At 36.1% G+C, this 16,727-nt stretch overlaps 2 protein-coding genes across 16 annotated transcripts in view; both read right to left on the reverse strand.

Moving 5' to 3' along the window:
* The window catches only part of cdk5rap2 (CDK5 regulatory subunit associated protein 2), a 39,003-nt gene extending 33,995 nt beyond the window's left edge, over positions 1-5,008 (reverse strand). For 14 of the 15 annotated variants that reach the window (XM_079847676.1, XM_079847689.1, XM_079847685.1 and 11 more), the window contains exons 1-3: positions 4,779-5,008; positions 1,446-1,504; positions 909-958 (exon numbers count right to left, since the gene is read on the reverse strand). In XM_079847676.1, coding sequence (XP_079703802.1) covers positions 909-958; positions 1,446-1,504; positions 4,779-4,831 — 162 coding nt within the window. In that variant the 5' untranslated portion in view covers positions 4,832-5,008. Of the gene's footprint in view, positions 1-908; positions 959-1,445; positions 1,505-3,571; positions 3,755-4,778 lie in introns of those variants that run through there. The other variant, XM_079847686.1, reaches the window with a different exon arrangement.
* A 3,252-nt stretch (positions 5,009-8,260) lies between these two features.
* Positions 8,261-16,468, reverse strand: LOC307144717 (uncharacterized protein). The gene is made up of 6 exons (XM_079847280.1): positions 16,373-16,468; positions 16,185-16,289; positions 14,019-14,111; positions 10,292-10,435; positions 9,375-9,485; positions 8,261-9,238 (listed from the first exon to the last, which is right to left on the reverse strand). Exons 1-6 carry the CDS (start codon positions 16,419-16,421, stop codon positions 8,931-8,933), a joined length of 810 nt encoding a protein of 269 aa, XP_079703406.1. The 5' UTR covers positions 16,422-16,468; the 3' UTR covers positions 8,261-8,930.
* Positions 16,469-16,727: the final 259 nt, after the last annotated feature.

The following is a 16,727-nucleotide window of genomic DNA, read 5'->3' on the forward strand; positions in this document are numbered from 1 at the left end:
AATGAGGGTTGGCATGAGTGTGTGTGTAAGAGAGACTGCCAGGGCAGTGAACTGTGCGTCATTGTACTCCGAGCGTTTTTCACTACAACATCTGGGGCAGAAATAGGGGGAAGGGAAAGAAAGAAATACAAATGGAGCCAGGAATAACCACAAACACCACAGTGATGGGCAGTTGTACCTTCTTCTGAAAGGTCTCTGTGTTTCTACAGCACACACACAGACTTTCTCTCTCTCTCAGACACACACACACACACAGGAATGCACAAAGATCTTTATCTCAGTACAAAGAAATAAACCCCTTTCCTTAAATGGACAGGCAGACATTCTATACCAGAATATCATGAATGCCAAAGATACCAAAATAGTTGCATGCTGACCTATGAAAATGAAGTTCAAAATCATCAATAAGTAAGAAAGGCACTTAAACTGATAACAATGAGAATGTTTACACATTATTATTTCTCATTCAAACTCGTTTTAAGGGTTTAGATCCAAATCAATAAACAAAAAAAAAATGCAAGAAAACTGTTTGATATAGACGTTCAACCTCCAGTTGTGACGTCAAAACATAAACAAGCGTGCATATTGAGTAAGCTTAAATAACACTAAACATGATAAACGGAGATAAAGAAAATGCACAAAATTTGGTTTTGCTTAAACTACACCATCCCAGATGAAAAGAAAAACTATCATGTAATAATCATGTAAGAATAATGTATATAAGCACACTCAATGGCTGTTTCAAAACCTTGTGAGCTGCCTATCAAGACATCATTTTTGGCATCGTAGGCACACTTTCCTAAAAAGGCTGTCTAAATGTCTCTTTATTATAAGAAAACAAACAAAAGCAAACATTCTGATTCAATTCAAGAGATTCAAGAAATGTTCAGGTTTGTTGTTGTACTTACATTCTCGTAATCTTTCATGTTCAGAGCTTTGGATGGAGACATCCTCTGTCCTGGAAACAAGAGGCGTTTCAGATGACAAGACAACAGACAGATGAATAAACAAACAAGCTTCTGTTCGCTCCAGAAATGATCATTGTGTGTCTTATTTGTTATTTTCAGAGTATTTCAACCTTTGATGAAAATCTGATTATGACCATGTGGTTTGGACTTCAGAGAGAAATACAACAAGCGTGTGAGACCGTGTGTGTTTTCATAACAGATTTAAAGGTAAAAGGCTGGAGGGAGGAACAAAATATCTGCTGCTTTTCATCTAATTTTTTTACACAACAGTCTCTATAACTCAACAGATTATATAGTCCTAAATGTGCTAAAGTGTACACATATCTAAATCACTTCTTAAGGAACAAGAGAGAATGAATCCGATTCAATATCGTGATGTATTGAATTGTCATATCAATCGTGAGGTAGATGGCGATACCCGGCCCTAGTCATGTAGTGCTCAACGGATTATATTAAAAGATATGAGGAAATGTCTACCTGTTATGTTGTCCATGCTGAAGTTGCTGCTGCTCAGAGACTCTGGCAGTCTGGAAATACTGCAACATAAACACACACACACAACGACAAATATAAGTTACACATACACAGAGACAAAAGTAAAACAGCAAGAAAAATACACTGAAATCACAACAAATCCCAAACCTGTCAGCATTCATCCATGAAACAGGTGCAAATATCCAGTACAAAGCGTCTAGCCTATTCTACTTTACTATCCAGCTCATGAAAACACGCAGAAACAGTGAAAGAATGGACGGTGCATATGTCTGTGGAATGGATGCTATTCATAATCCAACCTCAAGGCTGGGAACAGGAGCAGAAACAATGTGAGTGTGCTATCATAACTTTAAAGTGCAGCGCTGGCTACAAGCGAGAGCATGATGTAAGCAGGCTGTCTGAAACTAATGTGAATGTACAGATCACAGCATCTTTATGTTGTGTGTGTGTGTGTGTGTGTGTGTGTGTGTGTGTGTGTGTGTGTGTGTGTGTGTGTGTATTTGCTGTGACTCTTGGCTTCCTAACAAGTTCAATCCCCTTCACTCATCAGACAGTCGTTCAGACCTAAGGCAAGCCCATTAGGACACTCGGCACACTGAACTTACATAAGACTCACAAGTCAGATCTGATGCATTCTTGAATTTCTTATGAAACCAGACCAATTTACAGGCCTTTATTTGGGATTATTGAGATTATTGGCATTTCTGGATTAACACATGTACTGTTTCAAAAATTGTACCAACAGTATTCTCAATGGATAATGCATAATTTTGTGAATTTTGTGAAAAAATTCACAATTCTGAAAAAATAAATGTAAAAATAATCATATGTCTCAGTCTCATTTGCTGGTTAATTGGATTATATCATATAAGTAAGTATATATTATATAAATATGTGTGTAGATATATGCAGAAGTTAAACTGTCACGCACAAAGTTCATATTATCTTCAGATCCAATGCATGTTTGTTTATTACAATTTTTCTTTTAACTTCTAATAACAGTGTAGCACAGATTTTACCATATTTAAAAAAATAGAGATTGACCAAAATGTATAATCTCTGACACATAATGATAATTTAATTTTATGTTGTTGGTGCCCGATAACAAACAATTATAAATAGCCTAATTGTTCTACTAAAACAATAAATCCCAACAGTACATATTATGATTTTACGATAATTATAATTATAATAATAGACTTTCAAATCATTTACTGAAGAATCAATTATCAGTCCATCTCTAGTTCAAAACCATTCAGCTGAATTTTCTCTCTAATCAGCAAGAAAATGTGTAAAAAGTACATATCAGCATCAGCCACTGACAAAACCCCAACACAACCCTCAAATTGACCATTACATCCTATTTGTGTGTACATAACAGTAACAGAAACAAAAATGTGGCCTAAAAATATAACAACTTCCATAATATTCATACAGCATTCAATCATTAAAATCACACATTCATGTGAAAATTTGCTCAACAGTGCAAACTGTGTCTATTATTGTCTATGACAGGGCTCTCCAAGCTCGGTCCTGGAGGGCCACTGTCCTGCAGAGTTTAAAGAAACACACCTGGTCTATGACATTGTCTATTATGTATTGTAACAGTATTTTGAGGATGGAGCAAACGGATGCACAACCTTCAGCCGCTCCACAACACAACACATCACAGCCAAACAACTTCCTCTTCTCACGTTTTCCTGCACTGTTAGCATTGAGCTAGCCACAAACTATCATAAAACTCTTTCATAGGTTTTACATACAAGTCAGAGTTTCAGAAACATATCTGAATTGGTTAAAAGCTCCTATCAGATGTCAGGTAATAAGGCAGCAGACTGATATCAGCTTTCATCTTGTGTTTCCCACCACAGGCTCACCAGCTGGTTTATAAAAGTGACACTACAATGACACAACCATCAGGACAGCATAGATAAACTGATCTCGAACTTGACAATTAAACTCGACTCTTACCCATTAAAGACCTCCTGAACTTGGCAAAGTCTGATCTCTGAATTTAAGCACCATAAGAGTGATCTAATGCAAATCTACACATCTACAGCACTAACTCTATACACAAGCAGCACAGGTGTAACAGTGTAATAACCTACCTACATCAGTCCTTCATGGTCACATGGCCACAGAAAAGTAAAAGACAGAGATCAATGTGTCAGATAATAAACAGGAGCGCTTTTCCGCTATATGTGTGTGTGTAATCCAGGAAGGAAGCAGTGTGTTTTCTTCTTTGACAGCGCATGATCAACTCACAACTCATAACAAGCCAGTCTCTCTCTCTCTCTCTCTCATCATTTCTCAACAACACAACTTGTACCACTTCAGAGACAGAAATGCAATGCATTAATTGCATTCTGTGCACCAGTAAACTAAATAACTAACTTCTCGTCTGGTTGCATTGCATTCAATGCATATGACTGTATTTACTACAAGCACTTTTATTTAATGCATACTAAAACAATTTAATGAAGACAAATATATTTAATGCATTGCACTTGCATTTACAAAATGTTGTTACTCCATTTTAATGATCCCTCCTGTCAAGGTTTGTTGATCATGGATTGTGCCCGTACAGACTGTCCAAGGTATTTTTAACATGTATTTGACTCCTGAACACAGTAAACAATGTCAAAAAACAGCCTCGTGTGCCCAGATGCTTTAGAGATCAAGTCCCTGCTATATTTAACTAAGAGGATCATGTGTTTTGTTTTTAACACGGGGGCTATGAGCATCAAACTTCAACACCAGCCAAACAACATAGTAATAACACAAAAGCTGGATAAGACTACTCAAATTAAACACAAAATGTCAATGCAAAATAATAAACATTTATAAGTAACGTTATACACATATTATTAATACCATAATAATTTATTAATTAAAACTGAACCAGACACGATCAGAAATAGCAGCTGTCAAGAATGCACATTAACTGTCAGAATGATAACAAAAGCATCAATGCATAATTTCTGAGAAAATACAGAATTAAAATCGTATTCACCAACTATATCAGCGGTTACATGAAGTAAGGTAAACGCTACAGATATAAAATAAATGTATATCTGTTTAATGTGCAGCAATAGGAACATATTCATAACAAGCACACAGTGGTTAACATTAGCTCATATCTTTGTCGAGGTGATTAACGTTACCAGAAAACATTTAGAAATTCTAATGTTGAATAAACAGAATAAGAAAACTACTATTGTGCTTAATTTAAATGTTTCCCTTCAAGCTAACATGCTAACGCTAACGCTACCTGACAGGCTCTGACAGAAATGAAAAAAAAATAAACCGCTTTACCTCAGATTGATGTCAAACGGGAGCGTTTGATCCTCTCCGACCACAGAATCCATTCTGGATCAAAATAACAGTGTCTTGTTTTATCTGTGAACAGTATTTCTCTCAAAACATGACGTCCGTTGTGATATTTTTGAACTATGAGCGGTAGATTATGGATGTAATTTCAAAGCAGACGTTGGAACCGCCATTTTAAAATCCGTGACATCACCGTGCGCGCTCGCTCAAAGTTTGGTTTACGACATTACGCTGCGGTGACGGAGAGAGCTCATGAATATTAATTAGATTATCTCCTCAGGTGATTGGACAGATTAGGTCGATTAGACCGCCTCTGCTTCACTGTTATTGGCTGTCAAGTAAATTGTAACATACCACCGAACAGTGTATTATACATGATTTGGAATAACATTTAAATCATCCGTTAATAATACATTATTTGTTGAATTAATAAACTTTAAACTTATATAGGAGTGAGTTTATTATTGATCACATTCTAATGAAGATTGAAAAAATAATGTGAATATTAGCCTACACCTTTATTTTATTTTTTAAATCAAAAGCAATAGCAGTACAGAGAACATTAGGGGCATTTAAAAATGTAATGTGTGTGTTTCATCTTGTTTTGTATATATTTTTATTAATAATGTTTCCATGCTAGCAAGTGCAAAGTTCAAACGTTTTTTTTTATTTTGTTTTTTTATTTTTATTAAACACACTTATTTACAAAACACAATTTACAAAATCTCTCGTTGGGAGACTTATGTGCAAGTGCAAACGTAAAGACAGAGATGATAAAGTTTTTTGTAAATAGACTATCTGCTGCCATCTACCGGTATCAGACACTAAATACAGACTCAGAAGAGCTTCAACAGACAACGATCTTATTAAATATTATTTAATCATATTTACAAACAAATACATGTTTTTCTTTTTACATTTAAATAATTGAACATGTTAGATGATAACGATAAAAAAAGATTATTTTATACCACCTTTCTACAACAGCCATATATTAGGCTAGAAATGGGTTGAGTTTTAATACCTTTTGAAAACCAACCAAAAGTGTCAGTTTTTTTTGGGGACCAACTAAGGAATAAACACACTAAATAATAATCCATAATGAAAATGTAAACATGCAGAAAGGTTTATGTGAGGTTTAAGTTTAGGGGTACTGGATAGATGTAGTAGCCTATAGAATAGAAACTGCGGTAATGGAAAGTCCCCATCAACTGATGAACAAAACCCTGTGTGCTAAATGGAAAATGTGTGGTTTGGATGTCTCTGCGTGTGTGTTTTTGTGAAATGTGTGTCTGTGGTTATGTGGGCTTCACTGCGTATGAACACTCTTGCCTTCTTCTCTGGATAAAAGTGTTAGCTAAATGTCTTAAATGCATGTGAGAAGTGAATTATACTCATGTTGTTCCTAAGTATTTCAAATGCTTCACGAATGAATCACCTCTTAATTTAAATTTTAAATAAAATATATATTTTATCCAAAGCAACTTACAAATGAGGAATACATTCATCAATATATTCATACATTCATCTTAAGCAGACAATAACAAGAGATGAGCAAGCAAAACAGTTTCTAGATGATGTTTGAAATTGATGTTTGATTTTTTACTTAATTATTCAATGTATTAAAAAATATGTCATTTTTATTATTTCAATACATACACTCTTAAAGGGGTGGTATAATGCCCTTTTCACAAGATGTAAAATAAGTCTTTGATGTCCCCAGAGTGTGTATGTGAAGTTTTAGCTCAAAATACCCCACAGATATTTTTATATAGCATGTTAAAATTGTCAATGTTTGAGGGTAAGCAAAAACGCACCGTTTGTGTCTGTTCCTTTAAATGCACGGGGGGCGGAGCTTCAACAGCTTGCACTCACACAGACATGCACTGAACATTTCACGTGAACATTTCACTGAACATTCACATTTCAAAAATGTAACGAATTATTTCAAAAACGTTTAGCCTTTTATGTTCAAACCGGAGTCAGACAATGATGGAGAGACTCAAGAAGAAGTGACAACATGTAGAAGCGCAACAGGACGTTTCTGAATGGTTAGTTGATGAATTTATGTAGCTTATGTGTAGTTATCTTCTAGTCACTGATTAGCATATTCTGTCTTGATAATCTATAAATCGTGTTCAGGGGGCGGGGTTTATGTAAATTTTAGAGTTGGTGATGTCACTAACCTGGGAGGAATGTCCTGTAGTCTCTACCAGTCCTTATAAAGCAGTTTCTTTAAAAGCAAATATCTCCCTTTGCTTTGAACTTTGAGCGTTGTAACTTTGCAGATGTTGTTTATGCTCAAACAGCAACATTACACTAGCCTGGAAATCCAGACCTAAATCTAAAAGATTAATGGGCTGGTGTCGACTAATGAAAATCGGCCAGCTCGAGGGGCGGCATTTGAAAATCTCACTGCACATTGGATAACACTCTGACCAATCACAACAAGCCCCATATGCTTAGCTACCAGTGGAGCTAACTGGTAGATTAGACTCTTGCCGTATCCGGTCGGCAAAACAGCAAAAACGTCCTTCTTGCAAAGGAACGATTCGAGCGCCGTCTTCTGTTCCTGTTTTAGATAAAAAGCCAAGTCTAACTCGTTCATTGTAGTGGCCAAAGCTGTTTCAAACAACTAGTATTCATCCATAGCCATCTCGCAATGTTTACTAATGACTTTGACGTCACAGCGCTGTCGTCATCTCGCCTCTGGCCCGCCTATATCAGATAACCCGATGTGATTGGTGCAGCTCAGATAGACGGGCATATTTAATGAGCATCATTACCCGACACCAGAGTAACTCGCTGAGCAAATTCAACTTGTGCTCTCTCGAGAACTCAGGATTACCAGGGTAACAGTACACACTAACTAAAGTTAGAAAAGTGAAATCATAATCAACCACTCCTGATATAATGGTTCCAAAAAGAGGTTTGTGCAGTGATACTACAGAAGAACCATTCTGGTTCACCAAATAACCTTTCAATGGTATGTTATAATAGGCTATATATATGTTATATTTTTATACTGTGAAGAATTAATAATCTAAAAAAAAAATGTAACACTCCCAACAGGTCGTTGGGAGACCTGTTTTCAGAATGCGGCTTTAGTGAGGTCACTAAAACCACAGGCCCCGCCCACGAGTGTTGACAGACACTGCCGTTTTAACATAGACCCGCCCTGATCGAGTTCAAAGCGAGTTGTACACATCCGCCAGTGCTGGACTGACGAGAATGTCTCCCAAGTGTTGTAGGTGTTGTGTGGCTGGATGTATTAATCCACATAGCTCTCTCTATTTACTCCCGAAATCTGAGGCAGCCGCTGAAGACGAGGTGGAATTATTTTGTTTTCAAAGAAAATGCTCCCTCAACTCTACCGAAATTCATTTATGTACTTGCGCACTTCTTATACTGTGTTTACTCAGCTCTTACGGTGATTTTCTGGAGTAAAACTGACGCTTCATCTTTTATGTGATGTAAAATAAACTTTATTAAACTCATCAGTATATTTTTGATCATCATTCGGACCTGGTCCGAAACAGCAGACTTGTAGGCTATTAATAGTGGATACATACAAGCAGATGACAAATACTTTATAACCGTAATTAAACTAAACTATACCTGTTCCATCTCCATACAGCATATATTCTCTGACTCTGTAGGCATTATTGTCCGACTCCGGGTCGAAATGAACACCGTTACTGAGAGTTTCTGATATTATTATCATCATTCCGTGAGGTGAAATTGTCTGACTGAGAGACTGAGCGCGAGCTCGTGAAACTCCGCCCCCTGTGCCGGGAGCAGCAGCTTATTTGCATTTAAAAGGCACACACTAAAACAGCGCGTTTTTCTGAGCCCCAAAAAATGACAATTTAAACATGCTGTAAAAATCTGTTGGGTATTTTGAGTTAAAACTTCACATACACACTCTGGGGACATCAGAGACTTATTTTACATCTTGTGAAAAAGGGGCATAATAGGTCCCCTTTAAATGAAAGCATTTTTTGAGGTTCTTACATCATGACTTAAAGCAAATATAAGCAATAAGCAAATTTAATATAAGCAATAAGCAACTAATTCCAGACAATACAATCTTTTTTTATGATGCTCTAATTTATGAAATGGCTGCTGATGCAGGAGTCATGGCACTGTATTCAGTGCATCATGAAGTAGGAGAGCAGAGAGCAGAGAACAGCAGAGGAACAGGAAGCTCTGGGTGACACTCTGAGCCCCGTTACACAGGTTGAACCTCTCTCTCTGAGCACTGTTAAATGAGGAGTTATAGGTGACACTCATGGTGACACTCGTGGTGACACTCTGAGCCCCGTTACACAGGTTCCCCACACAACATGAGATGCCCTCATTAAGTCCTAAAATCTTTCCTGGCGCCTCACAGGCTGATTTAGATGCACATCCTTTTGTAGCCACTGACTGATGTGAAGAAGTTTCTGTAAAAAAGAATGAAAACATATATAACATATATAAGAATGAAAAAAAAAAAATATATATATATATATATATATATATAAAAATTATATATATATAATTTTTATATATATATATATATAAATTCTGAATTTTTACCGTATGCAATAAAGCAGTTGTCTTCATTCCCCCAACAACTGATTGTTTTTGAGCAGTCCTCTTCATCACAAGTGTAACATCTCTTTCCATTGGGGATATGAGGGAACACATCTGCAATAGATATTTATTTATTTTTATTTATTTATTATAAAATATAACATTGCAATCAAACAACACCTCAGCTGTGGGATTTACATTGAAGTGCACTGGGGGGAAAAGTGTGTCACAAATGCCAGCTGGAGTGCCCTTAATACCCATGAGAAGGCACTCCTCTGTAGTCCATCTATTACAAACTGCATTTCCCAGAACCCATTGCCCGGACTTATTTTCATCTGTGCATCGTTAGCTTGTTAGGCTTTGCCTATATTGATACCTTTTGCCTATATATCCCATGTTCTCTGTCATTCATTGCCAAGTCTTGTAGGGTTCTGGTTTCCCACATCTCATGGTTTGGATCTTTTGCCTATCGTTTTGCTTTTGTTTCCTGCTCAGTTTATTTGTACTGATTTTGTATACTACAATTCTGGATTACCCCTTAATAAAGACTGCATTTGGATCCTCAACCCTTGTGTCTCAGAGCAGTATGTGACATAGTGCAACTGCCAATTTTGTCAGATTTATCATAATTAAGTGTTCCAAAAAGAAAATCCACAAATTGTTTATCCATCAATATTCCAAAAAGATTTTTTTTCTTTTATTGTTATACCGGGGAAAAAAACACATCTTCCTTAATGAAAGCCTTTAGCCAAATAATCAGCCCTGGACCCATGCCCTCTCACTTTCCTAACAGATACGATTACTAATTTATGCTGTATCAGTTTAGTGATGCACAACATTATCTAACATCTAACAATATCTTAAAGCATATTCCCTTGATTATGCTTAGTTCAACTTCATGGTCAAATAAAGGATGATACCTGAAATTTGTTTATTGCAAAGGTTTGTGTCGCAGCACTTGGCAAAATATTCTCTTGTCCAACAGCCTGTGCCAAGAGACCAGCTTTCACATTCATATGGCAATGGCAATGCACACCCATAAGACGTGGTTTCCGGCTTTATGCCTACATAAAAAGAGAAATTAATGAATGAATGAATGAGCAGCTCTGGTTCATACTGCATGATACACTGAGGTCAGTTATGACACAAATGAAGATTGAACACTATTTTAATAGTACTTTATTCATCTTTTTAACAATGAGACACCTCATTACGGAAGCCCTGAACCGCAATGTAAAAAAACAAACAAACAAAAAAACATTAAAGGCGAAATATTTCGAGATTAAAGTCGAAGCATTTCGAGAATAAAGTCGAAACATTACGAGAATACAGTCTTCGTGGGTGCTTGCCGTTGTTTCACATTGCCGCTCAGGCATTCATAACGGTGCGCGTCCACTGGCAGAGAGCGAGTGTTTCCAATTCATTACTCACGTGTGCGTAATGCGTTTTTGAAGCTTGATTGCCCAAGACACCTTCCACATTTATTGTATGGAAAAGAGCTGCTAAGACATCTCCTTACATAATCCACAGCAGAAAGAAACATTTGAAACATTTGGATTTTACAGACTTTTCCATTTTGGGTGAACTATCCCTTTAAGCTGTTTTCGGTCTAAATCTGTTTAGTTAGGCTAATTAATAAGTGTGTCCTCGGCTTAAGTGTTTCATAATAAAATATGAAATGTTTGCATTTAAAACTGACACGTGTCCACTTAAAGTTTACACATGCACTTGGAATCCTTTAACAATTAAATAATTTAATTTAACGAGTCATACTTCTGACAACAACAACAACAAACAAACAAAAAAAATCCTTGGAAAATTGGTCACTTGTCTGATATGTGAGAGAGAGAGAGAGAGAGAGAGAGAGAGAGAGAGAGTGTGAGAGTGTGAGAGTGTGTGTGTGTGTGTGTGAGAGAGAGAGTGTGCGTGTGTGTGTGTGTGTGTGTGTGTGTGTGTGTGTGTGTGTGTGTGTGTGTGTGTGTGTGTCTGTGTGTGTGGAGGAAAACACAGTACAGTGAGCTTTTTAACTGACTGTCGAAAAATGGATATTCATATTAAAATCATGCAATATGCATTACTTATTTTATTTATTTTGGCTGATACAATAACTAAACAGCACTTAAACATTAAGAACCAGTTGGTGCCGATAGCCTAGTGGTCAGCACACAGACATATAGTGCAATTACGCCTCCGGTGACCCAAATTCGATTCTTTTTCTGATCCCATTCCCCTTTCTCCACCCCACACTTTCCGGTCAATCGGTACACTGTCCTGTCTAACAAAAAAACAAAAAGAAAACCCACAAAAAAAACGGCGTTAGCAAATTAGTGAGTTTTACTTTACAGTTACATGGTTCCTACTGTAAACAGCAAAAATATGGTTATATCTTGTCACAACTGCCAGTTTATTACTGGGATTTTCAGTCAGTTTCTTACAGTGTTGTAAAAGTGCAGGAAGTTTTTTGTAGGTTTAGGGTGTGGGTTAAGGTTAAGGTTAGGTTATAGTATTTATAGCTAGTGTTGGAGATTTTCCTTTGTCTCATGTAAAAGTCTGTATTGCTGTGTCTCAGTCAGAACCCAGGTTAAATCAGGATAAATCAGGTTAAATTAGGTCAAGGGGTCTGTAAGGATGAAAGAGTAAGCTCAGAGAGAAGATGTGTATAGGTAGTTGATAAGATGACAGGGTTCCAGACTGCGACCAAAATGGTCGCATATGCGACCATTTTTTGAGAATGTGCGAGTTAAAATTTGATGTGGTCGCATTTGTGCGAGTAGCCTACATGGTCATGTACTACTCAGTTAAATTCACGCATGAATTTTCCTGCATTGAACTTGTTTTAGCGCCCGCCAAAGTCTTATTTGATCGGTGAGTAATGTAGATGAACTGCCGCGCTTGTTTAACCTGTTAGAAAGAGCAGAGAGAGAGAGACCCGGTCGCGCGCGCGCGCACTCTCTCTCTTCGGAGCAGGCGAAAGTGTAAACAAGACGAACACCGTCTCCAAACTAGGCGCTGTCTTGCTCTCTCTCCCGCGCGCATATTAATCAAAATAAATCGACATGGTGGTAAAAGGTCGGAAGAGTTTCCGTGGAGCATTCGGAGTTTTTTTTTCCCCCTGAATTACCACTGGGTGTGAATTGTGCTAAATAAGTTGCCTTATCTTCTCTGAAAAGCGTTCCGGACATTCAGCTGACATAAAACAACACTTTAATTAAACGAAAAAAATAGCCAGTGATGAAATGTTTTCTGTGTTGACACAAATCTTGGATGTCCATGTCAGTGCTGGGATAATCACACAACGCGCATGACACGTCCAATTCGCGAACTAATGACTCTTTTGAACCGATTCATTTTAATGAATGGTTAAAAAAAAACTGATCTTTCCAACAGTGAACTCAGGAGACGTCTGAATCGGTGTATAACTAATCAGTAACACTTTACAATAAGGTTCTATTCATTACATAAATTACATAAAAAGTACAGTTTGCTTACTCAAGCTTAAGCTTTAAAATAAATAAAACCACTTGTTTTTTTGAAAAGCATTTGAATACATTTTTCCACACAGTGCTATCAAGAATCAATAAAAGGATCGATAAGCAGAATCGTCAGTGGCATTATTATTGATAAAATCTTATCAATTCCCATCCCTATGTGAAGACAGTAAAATTATAATCAAACATTAAAGAACATATATGTTTTTTATTCGTTTTTTTTTTTTAGAGTTAAAAGATTAAAACATTTTGGTAACATGAGGTCTTGTGTCACTGTCAGTCTTATTACATCAGTGCAAAACTAGGGTATGCAGATTAAGACCACTATTCATCAACATGCATTGATTAATCCCATGGTATGTAGCAAAAAAAAAAAAGGTGCGACCAAATCATATGCTGGTGCGACCAACTGAGAAAGTTGGTAGCACCAGTGCAACCAGTGGAAAAGTTAGTCTGGAGCCCTGAGATGGTACTAAAAACGTTAATTAAAAATGATGGATGGCATTACAACACTTCAGGTGCAGAGAATCATGTGATATTCCTTAAAATGGGTATGGCCAAAGATTTTTCCACCAATAGAAAAATGTCTCCGGGAAAGATGATGCTAACGGTAGCGAGATCTTGAGGTGGAGCAAGAAGAGAAAGATAGCTGATTGACTGCCTAGTGATAAGAAAAGGTATAAGACCTGAGGTTCCGACCACTGCAAATCAGATGAACAGCTGCATCTCACTTTGTTGCTTGTCAATAAAGTTACTTCTTCTGAAACCTGGAACTTCGACTCTTGAGAGATTTCTTCAAGACCTGATGTGAGGACTTAGAATTTGCTACAACACTAGCTGCATATAAAAACAAAATGAAGAAAGTCTATGGAATGGGCCCGCCCGCCCATCCATCCATTTAATCAGGGACAATACACATTAATAATATAAATCAAAGTAAAATGTGCCAGATTTTGGCTAATTTTCATATAGTCCCAGAGCAGGTTGATGTAAAAAAAACAAATAAATAAAAAAAACAAAAACAAATTTTTAACACTAAAATCGTCGCTATCCCTATAAATCCCTATAATGTTCACAAGTAAATGTGTGTGTAAATTTTACATTTTTCATCATCATGAGATATGAATAAATAGGCTATAAAGATGAAGTTGTACTATACCTTTGCCAGGGCATGTAGCGTGTTTGTTCTTAATCCGGTTTGGGATCCTGTCCCGTTCCCGTTGCCAGTTATCTGCCTGTTCTCTTTCCGGTCCTATCACAATAAAAGACAAAATTGAAAAAAAAAATTTAACCCTAACTTTAACCCTTTCATGCATGAATTATGATAACCTCAGTCAGGATTTTTTTTCCTATGTGTTTTTATTGCTCTTAGGGCATGAAAAACAAGATTTGATTTTTTATTTTTCATTTTACAAAGTTTTCAAAGAGATTTTCAGATGTCCTCTTGAGTGGACAGCATGCGGTTATGGTTTAAACTGAAGAGATATTGTATTAAATATAATACAATAATCAAAAAGATAAAGTATGTGTATTTAACAAACTAATCAATAAAATTATATCAAATCATGTGAAAACTATAAAATACACACAAAAAATAAAAATCCGAAATATTGCAAAGGCAATTACTTCACGTATCTTAGATATCAGAACATGAGGATGTGATTCCATCAGACATTTCTACAGCCTGTCAAGGTACAACTGTGGAAACCACTCAGATGCTCCCTCCAGTGTACCAGAGTATCTCAATTTACCCTTATTAGCTGTATATGTTGATTATGTTCAAGATGGACACATTTCTAGCATAGCCCTCCTCTGAGAAAACCTAGCAATACGTTTTTTTTTTTTTTTATCTCATCTGAAATGATCAGTGTTGGGGTAACGCATTACAAGTAACATGCATAACGCACTCAGATTACTTTTTTGATGTTACAAGTAAAGTAATGTGTTACAAATAACATGCATTACGTAATCAGATTACTTTTTGATGTTACGAGTAAAGAAACGCATTACAATAACGTGCATTATGAAATCAGATTAATTTTTGATCTAACAAGTAAAGTAATGCATTACAAGCAACATGCATTACTTAAACAGATTACTTTTTGATCTAACAAGTAATTAATTACATGTAATTTGCATTACGTAATCAGATTACTTTTTGATGTTACGAGTAAAGAAACACATTACAAGTAACGTGCATTACGAAATCAGATTACTTTTTGATCTAACAAGTAAAGTAATGCATTACAAGTCACATACATTATGTAATCACATTACTTTTTTTGATGTAAATGAAAATTACATTCTAATAATACAAATACATGTATTTACAGTCAAAAAAGTCACTGCAGATTAAGTATTTTCAAAAACAATATTCACAGTATAAGTATGAATTGTAGCTGAAATATAGCCATTGATGCATGAGGTCCAAAATCTAAAATAAAATAAAATCTAAAATAAAACTTGGAAAATTTAACTGTGATATGACTCATTAGATTCATTGCTTGATGCTGCAATATTTTTTTTTTACCTACAAGAGTCTTCTAGGATAGAAGGAATGGGTGGATATTCCGGAGCAACTTGGCATTTCTGACTGACCATTGGCCATCTTGGTTTGGAGGGGGAAAAAATCTAAACAAAGGCTTGCCACTTGGTGGCAATGTATAGGATGATGCACAAGAGTCCACTGAAGAGGTTGATGTGCAACTTTGCCATAAAAATCCATGCATTTGCAAAAACGCTTTTTGAATAGCTGTCCACTGTAGTGACCACTATGCGTGAAAGGGTTAAAGTAAAAATAAAGATAAAGCACTATATCTCTTGAAATGACAGTGAAACACTTTGGGTTGACATGTTGTTTGGTATGGCATACCTTGTAAAACTTTTTCAATAATATTTGTAATTATTTAATAATTCTTTTAAATAACGTTTAATTAATTGAGAGCATACATGGAATTCTTTTTTAGTTTATTTACACTAAAATGAACTAGTAATAAGAAAAGTTAACCAGTAACATCACTTAAGTTATACAATTTCCCTAAAGCTTTGATATAGATACATTTTATACTAAAATCATGATGATGAAAAAAAAACAAACAAAAAAACACACACAAAAAAACAGACATATGCATCAACAACCCAGACTCTAATATTTCAGGAAACCACACCAGCCTAGAAAAAAGGGCAAGAATATCATCTGGTGAAAAAACAAACAAGAGAAGTAAGATGGTCAGGCATCGTGTGACAAATATCAACAAATGCCGGTTTTCTCTTTAGCAGTATTACCAGTAAAAGTGCACTTTTTTTTTCATCATACTCAACTTACCAAAGTATTCTACTGTTCTTGTACTTTTGCACTTGGCATCGTAGCATCTCTCTTGACAAACATAACTTCGTTGATCCAAGCATTTATAACAGCTCAGAGAGAATCCTTTAATGAAGAGACAGAGAGAGACATTCAGTGACCTTTTTAAAACCCAATTTCAAAAAAATATCTTATGCGGTTTACTGTACCTCCAGTGAGAAGAATGAAAAGAAGAACAAAGGTGACTTGCAGATGCATCTTGTGACGGAACAGGAATGAACAGACAATGTCTCGTTTTTTAAAAAAAAAAAGGAGGGTTTTTTTTCTCTCTCAACCAGTAACTCACATCAAACACAGCATTGCCTCCTATTTATATTCCTCGACACTCGTTTCTACAGTGTGAACTTGTGCTAAACCACATTGGAGACAAACCCATTGTTTAGAACGTTCACATTTTCTGACTTAAACCAGTGATTCATTTATAAAACACAAATAATATGTTATTTTAGTAGATATTTTAGGCTACCATTGGCCAATTCAATTTGTGATCAATTAATAAACAAC

Source organism: Squalius cephalus, assembly GCF_949319135.1.
Source record: "Squalius cephalus genome assembly, chromosome: 17".
Lineage (NCBI taxonomy): Eukaryota > Metazoa > Chordata > Actinopteri > Cypriniformes > Leuciscidae > Squalius > Squalius cephalus.